The sequence below is a fragment of the Molothrus aeneus genome, chromosome 17, assembly GCF_037042795.1.
Source record: "Molothrus aeneus isolate 106 chromosome 17, BPBGC_Maene_1.0, whole genome shotgun sequence".
Taxonomy (NCBI): Eukaryota; Metazoa; Chordata; class Aves; order Passeriformes; family Icteridae; genus Molothrus; species Molothrus aeneus.
Window position 1 is genome coordinate 1,812,197 of NC_089662.1, and position 7,472 is coordinate 1,819,668.

A 7,472-nucleotide genomic window follows, 5' to 3' on the forward strand; every position below is an offset into this window, starting at 1 on the left:
CAAGCACAGCACGCCCGGCACCGGCACAAGGACAGGGACAGCCATGGCACACCTGGTACGGGCACAGGGACAGTGATGGACACCAGAGACAAGGACAGCGATGCCGCCCCTGGGACGGGTTGTGTCCCACAGGGCCGTGGCGGGGCCCGAGCTGGCGAGCGGTGCCTGGGGCGGTGCTGCCGCCACGGGCCGTCCCTCCTGGCCCGGCCCCGGTCCCGGTCCCGGTCCCTCAGCGGGTCCCGCCCCGCTCCCCCTCACGGCGGCGCGCCCTGGGCGCTCTCACCTCCCGGCCGCTCTCACCTCCCGGCCGCTTGGGGGCGCTGTCCCCAACAAGGGCGACCGGCGCCGCTCGGCCTCGCGTGCGCCCCGCCGGAAGCGGAAGCGGCGGCGCCTCGTGGTTCCGGCGGAGGCGCTCGGAGTTGCCGCGGCCCGGCCCTGTTCCCGTCCCTGTTCCTGTTCCCGTTCCCGCTTCAGCTCCTTCCCAGCCCCGGCCCCGCCCAGCTCCCGTTCTCGCCCCAAGCTTGGTCCCGTTCCGGCTTCCTTCCCGGAGGCAGCTCCGTTCCCATTCCCGTTCTCGGCCCCCTTCTTAGTCCCGTTCCCGGCTCCATTCCCGCTCCTATTCCCGGCCCCTCTCGCATTCCCGTTCCTGCCATGGCGGTCCGCGCCAGCTTCGAGAACAACAACGAGCTGGGCTGCTTCGCCAAGCTCACCAACGCCTATTGCCTCGTGGCCATCGGCGGCTCCGAGAACTTCTACAGGTGAGGCGGGCCCGGCCCGGCCCGGCCCGGCCCGGCCCTGCCCGCGGCCCTGCGCGGCCCTGACGCGGCGCTTTCTCCTTGCAGCGTGTTCGAGGGGGAGCTCTTCGGGACCATCCCGGTGGTTCACGCCTCCATCGCCGGCTGCCGCATCATCGGGAGGATGTGTGTGGGTACGTGAGCCAGGGGGAGCCTCGGGGGTGACGGGGAGGGGTTGCGATTCGGTCGGAGCTGCAGCGGGGCTGAGCCGTGGCGGGGAGCCTGTGGGGCAGCGCCCCTCGCCCTCGAGGGTTGTTTGAATACCTCGAGTGTGTGAGCAGAGGGAAGGATGATCTCAAAGGTCTTTTCCAACCTGGCTGGTTCTGTGAAGGTCGGAGGGAAGCAGAGACTCGCCCGGAACCGGGGTGGGGGAGTGTTGGCTCTCGGGGCCAGGTAAGCTCGGCTGCTCCTCGGTGCCCAGGGAGGGGGAGGCATTACCGAATGTGAGAGTCAGGGAAAAGCCTTTCACGTGTCTGTGCCTGGTGAGACCTATTAGGTCTGATCAGGTTCTTGCTTGTTCTTTAACCATTCAGTCGTGCTGCCACAGTCACACAACCAATAGTCCTGGGCCTTTTGTAGGGCAAGTGGCATCTGCACGGAGAGTTCCTTGTTAAGTGTCTCACTGAGAGCCTCGGGGCTCCTTTTGTCCTATTGGAAGAGAGAAGGGGGTAAAGATAGTGCCATTCACCCACACTCTGTGCTTCAGCCTGGCTTTTCATTTCCTGAGGTGCTGGTTATTTTCACATCTCCTGGGCTGAATTCTGGGCTTGGAAGAAATGCACAGAGCACGAGCAGCTCAAGCCATGTCTGAACAGCAGGGCAGTGCTAACACACCCTGTGGGAACATTATTTTCATTCTGTCCTGTTTCCTGTTGTCCTGTTAGGGAACAGGCACGGGCTGCTGGTGCCGAGCAGCACGACAGACCAGGAGCTGCAGCACATCCGGAACAGCCTCCCCGACTCCGTGCGCATCCAGCGTGTGGAGGAGCGGCTCTCGGCCCTGGGCAACGTCACCACCTGCAATGACTACGTGGCTCTGGTGCACCCGGACCTGGACAGGGTACAGGGCTCTGGGACCCTCCCACGTGCAGAGCTGGGCTGGGAAATGCTGCCCAGGCTGAGGCTGGAGTGGTGGATGTGCTTTGGACAAGGGAGGGAGTGGGTGGGGGGGGGGGTGGGGTCTTGTGTAGTGCAGGGCAAGGGGGAACAGCTCCCCACTGACTGAGGGCAGGGCTAGATGGGAGAGTGGGAAGAAATTCTTCCCTAACAGGGTGGTGAGGTTCTGGCACAGGGTGCCCAGAGAAGCTCCAAGCCCCATCCCTGGAAGTGCCCAAGGCCAGGTTGGACAGGGCTTGGAGCAACCTGGTGTGGTGGAAGGTGTTCCTGCCCATGGCAGGGGGTGGAATAAGATGAGTTTTAAGGTCCCTCCAACCCAAAGCATTCTGTGAATCAGTGATGTTTGGGTGCATAAAATTGGGTGAAGTAGAGTGTGCATGGGTCTAATCAGGAGCGTAAGGAGGAGTGCAGTGAGGAACACAGGAGGAGTTACAAGCTACAGCTGAGTGAGCCAGAGCATGTCATAGCTGAAAGAGACCATGGATGTGCATCATTACAGGGGTCTGAAAGAAAAATAGAAGGTTCTTGTATGAGAGCTTAAAATAAGAGCAGAGGAGACAATGTCACTCCCATTTTATGTGTGAGAACAGGTACCTTTATAGCACTGAGAGAGATGTGTTGTGTGGCTGCAGGTCCTGACAGTGTTTGCCTCCAGCTTGTGCTAAAGGTGGTGAAGGAATGGGACTTAGTGGCAGGAGTGCAAAAGGAAAAATAAGGGGATGGGAGAAGGGTTTGTACTATATGTTTTAAAAAGGTGTAAAAAGTAATGTAAGATGGCCAAAGAGAGAGAAATCAAAGTAATTCACAGTGAAATCAAGAGAGGAAAAGAGTTGTTAGAGCTATGAGGAGCATAAGACCATTTTGTCCCAGTGGTTTGGGAGCAAAGAGGACTGGTTTGCTGAGAATTGATACAAGTGATGTACTGCCAACAGAGAGAGGGGATTTGGGCACTTTCCAGCAAAGGCAGGAGGTTGTGTTTATAATGACACAGGAAGCTGGGAAGATGTGGAGTGTGGAGCTTGGCTGTGTGTGTTATTGTGGCTGGGTTGCACTGGGCTGTGCCGTGTGGGAGGCTCCCAGCTGAGGGCTGGGTGCAGGAATAGCTTGACTTCCCACTTCACAATTCCATTTGGCTGAAGGCTTTATCCTCCTTCCATTTGCAGGAGACAGAAGAGATCCTGGCAGATGTGCTGAAGGTGGAGGTGTTCAGACAAACAGTAGCAGACCAGGTGCTGGTTGGAAGTTACTGTGTGTTCAGTAACCAGGGAGGAATCGTGCACCCCAAGACTTCGATCGATGACCAGGATGAGCTCTCTTCTTTGCTGCAGGTCCCACTTGTGGTAAGGCCTTTGTGGAGTGTTTGCTCCTCCCGTTCCCTCCCAGCTCAGGGGATGCAATGTTTCTCCAGATCAGGGGCTCCCAGATACAGTTTTTCTGTGAAGTGATTTTGGGTGGGAGGTGAGGAGAAGACTTGAACCAAGTCCATACAGTTTCTTGTCCTTCCTGAGTCTAAATAAGCTGCTCACTACTTTTAGCTACCCTCTGAAATGTTGCTCTGCTGGGATCGTGCACATTGTGCAGATACAGAATGTGGGTCTGTTTGTGGTTTGGCTGAAGCCAGTTGTAGCATCCCATGAACTCTCTCCCTTTGGTCAATCCCCAAGCCCTCAACCCTGGAAACATCATTAACTACTTACCATAGAGTTAGCCCTCCCAAAGGGAAAAACAGACTCCCCCATGGACTTGGTGTCACAGCTTCCTCTGGTTTCTCCTTCCCCTGTCACTGGCTGGGCACCCTGGTGGCCACCCGCCTTCCCCTGGAGGCCAGGCCCCTCTGCCCAGCCCTTGGCTTGGCCCCCCATCCCTTCCCCTCTATAAGCTGACTGCTCCACGTGGTTCATCCTCTTTTCCCGAGGTTTACCCTTCAGCTACTGTGTTACCCTGCTGGAATAAAACCTTGCAAAAGAGCCTTTCTTGCCACTATCACTGTGCCAGTTATGGTGAGTGTTGAGTGGAGGTTTGGCTGGATTGCCTGAATGTTCACTCAGCTTGCCTTTTGACAGGAAAGGCTTGTTGGGGACAAAAATAGGCAGCAGCACCTGCCATTCTAACACCTGCATTTTTAGCCATTGTTTAAAAAGATTAAGTAAGAAACTCCTTTGCCTGCTCAGTTGGATGTGTGAATGCTGTTATCCTTCCTGCTCCTTGGATTCTCTGTCACTGAATGCCACACCAGTTTCTCGCCAGAAAGTAAAGGCTGTTCATTAATCATTTTATCTGACACCTTCAGAACTTTGCTGGTGGCAGAGTTGCTCTCTTCAGCAATGTGAGCTGAGCCCCCCAACAAAGAGCTGTGCCAGGGCAGTGTGAGGAGGAGCCATGTAGGAGCTGTGCCAGGGCAGTGTGAGGAGCTGTGGTAGAGTAGTGTTAGGAGGAGCCATGTGAGGAGCTGTGCCAGGGCAGTGTGGCAGTGTGAGGAGCTGTGCCAGGGCAGTGTGAGAAGCTGTGCCAGGGCAGTGTGAGAAGCTGTGCCAGGCAGTGTGAGGAGGAGCTGTGCCAGGGCAGTGTGAGGAGCTGTGCCAGGGCAGTGTGGCAGTGTGAGGAGCTGTGCCAGGCAGTGTGAGGAGCTGTGCCAGGCAGTGTGAGGAGCTGCGCCAGCCCCGTCTCACGGCTGCTGTGTCCGGCAGGCGGGCACGGTGAACCGCGGCAGCGAGGTGATCGCCGCGGGGATGGTGGTCAACGACTGGTGCGCCTTCTGCGGGCTGGACACCACCAGCACCGAGCTCTCCGTCATCGAGAGCATCTTCAGGCTCAACGAGGCTCAGCCCAGCACTATCGCCACCAACATGAGGGATTCCCTCATTGACAGGTAGGAGGATCCACCTTTGGGCAGAGTCGTGGGCAGAACAGGCAAGATTTTGTTACAAAAGCAGTTGGTTTCACAGTTGATCTGTCTTCTTTAATTATCATTTTTTCACTTCTTCTCCCCTTTTGTTGGTTACTGGCAGCAATTACTCATTGGGTTATGAAATGTGCTGTTGTAATGAGAATCCTTTTTGTGAGAACTAACATCTGTTTCAGCCGGCAGATTTTCTTTCCTAACTGTTCAGTGCTCAGCTATGGCATGAATGGGTTTTTTTGAAACAAATCTTATTTTAAAAGTTAAAATACCAGTGACTTTGCTTGTCATCTTGGCTTTTGATCACTGTAGTTATTCAACTGTTATTTCAAATGCTAGCTGTAACCATTTCTGGAGCTAAAAAGACTGTGGAACTTGTCAGCTGCTGCTGCCATAAACCTCTTACATTTAAAACTGCAAACTTGAATTTTTTTAAGCCTTTTTGCTAAAGGCTTTGTTCAAGTTACTTTTTAATGTGAGGCAGGTGTTGTTTTCCATCTGGAGTGGTAATGGTATGGGACCTTCCCCGTTCATTAATGTATGTAAATATTTTTCATAAGCAAATGTTTTTACATTTAGGCAGAAGCATAGATGAATGTCCTGTGGGAACTGATTTTGGGCCCTGAGTTACAACCCTGAGCACCAGTGATGTGGTGCTGAAAGTGTGTTCCTGAACTTCCTGAGCATTGTAACTTGGTTGCTGAGTTCTCAGCCACAATCTGGGAATTGTTTATGGCACAATGAGTTCCTTCAGTGGAAAACCCTTTAAATTATTCTTTGCCCTGTTACACTTTGGGTACAAAGTCTTGATGTCTGTGAGCATATCAGAGCTGTAATTAAACCTGCTCTAAGCTGTAGATCATTACCTGGGCCAGGCTGAATGTGCATTTTGCCTTTGCCAGCCTGAGAGGTCTGATCCTGTGGCTGGCTGTTAGCAACCAAAACATCTTGCTTCCCTCTTATCATAGGTCCTTTCCTAGGAAGGGAAATTTCTTCTGGGCCTTTGTAGTGGGAAGGTGAGAACTGACTGAAGCTGGTATTTTGAAATGCCTTCTGCATTCTGGCACAACTAAACCTTCTTTCTGTTTTGTCTTTTAGCCTGACATGAGCAGTGTTGGTTCCTACTACCCAGAAAGCTCCTAAGGAGTGAAGTGTTGAGCTGCACTTTGGATCACAGATATCCAGAACTTCTGATGATGTTTCTGCAGGCCTGGCCCAAAGGAGAGGCTACAAAACCAAATTATTGTCATCTTTTGTAAACTGTTACCACAAAAACTGACAAATAACATGCATAAGATACAAATAAGGAATGCTCTCTATCCCTTTGCTCAGTTCTTCAGCTCTGCTTTCTGGTTCTGTGATGCCAACTGAGCCTCTCAAATTACCCCACAATATTTACTCTTGTGGCTCTTGGATGTTGATCACTAGAGATTATTTTGCCTTAAGTCTTGCACCAGTGTCCTGCTGCACAGAGTTTGTTTTGGCACTACATGTGCTGTCCTCTCTTTCCACACTCCTGCTTGAGTGGTGTTTCTGCTCTAGGTACATGTAAGACCCCTTTGTATGTCCAGCACCAAAATACAGTAGTTTACTTGCCACAAAATAATTCAAAAATCATCACCTGCTCTTTTGCCCTGACTTGCAGCTGTTCCCATGGGATGGTGATTCTCAAGTGATCAGCTTGGATAAAAACTGGAGTTTTTCAGTGTCAATCCAAGGGCTTTTAACAATAACAGTGTGGGAGTCCCTGGACCTCCAGGGTCAGTGTTTGACCTGGTGTCACCTGTGCTGCTTCTGAGGCACCTGCAGGAGAGGGCCCAAAAGGCACACTTGCCAGTGGGCTTCATTTGTCCTGCAGGAGTTCACCTCCTACAATGGGAAACTCTTAGGAATCAGCAAATCCCAATAGATTTGGACCACCTTATCTGGAGTTACCTTGGAGACAAAGGTTAAATAGCATGGTTCTGAGCAGTCAGTCAGTCAAGGGCTACAGTTTTGGGACCTTCCTCATGAAGAGCTCTGCCTGTGCCAGATGAAAGTAACTGTAGGTGCTACTTTCAGGCAGAAGATTGTAATTTCTTTCTACACAGCTGTTAGTCAGGATATCTCATTTCAGTTGCTTTCCTGCTTGTCCATTAAGGGTGCACTGAAGACATAGAAGTGCCTCCATTTCCCATCCTGAGGTTAAGAGGATGCTCTCACTTGTCTCCACACTGGAGCAAGCTGCCTTGCTCTCAGCTGAGTTCTCTCTCTCTGTATGGGCAGAGCTCTTTTCAGCCCAGGTGCTTTGGGCTTTGTAGGAAATTGAGTAAATTTCCATTTTTGTTTTACTGTCGGATGTTCAGGAAAGACTTTGTAAGATTTGGCTGATAAAAGGTTACTCCTTAAACTTCAAAATAAAGATTGCCATGATCATCTGTGATCAGATAGCAGCCCTTTAATATGCACCACCTGTCTTGGCCCTGACTCCAGGTCTCCTCTCAGCCTGCCTCAGTGTTTAGAGTGAGAAGCTGCTTCTCTTGGGCCATCTCACAGGGCTCAGCTCTTGGGTGGAACAAATGTGATACCTGTTTTAAATGTGGCTCTGTGGGTATCCTGAGCTAGTGAGATGGAGCTGTGTACAAGGAAAACACACTATAATAAAGAATGGGTTTAGAAACATA

At 52.2% G+C, this 7,472-nt stretch overlaps 1 protein-coding gene across 1 annotated transcript; it reads left to right on the forward strand.

Annotated features, from left to right (window-relative positions):
- Positions 1 to 399: 399 nt before the first annotated feature.
- On the forward strand, positions 400 to 7,472 carry EIF6 (eukaryotic translation initiation factor 6). The gene is made up of 6 exons (XM_066561813.1): positions 400 to 758; positions 843 to 928; positions 1,679 to 1,854; positions 3,074 to 3,250; positions 4,598 to 4,779; positions 5,908 to 7,472. The coding sequence occupies exons 1-6, from the start codon at positions 652 to 654 to the stop codon at positions 5,915 to 5,917; spliced, it is 738 nt and encodes a 245-aa protein (XP_066417910.1). The 5' UTR covers positions 400 to 651; the 3' UTR covers positions 5,918 to 7,472.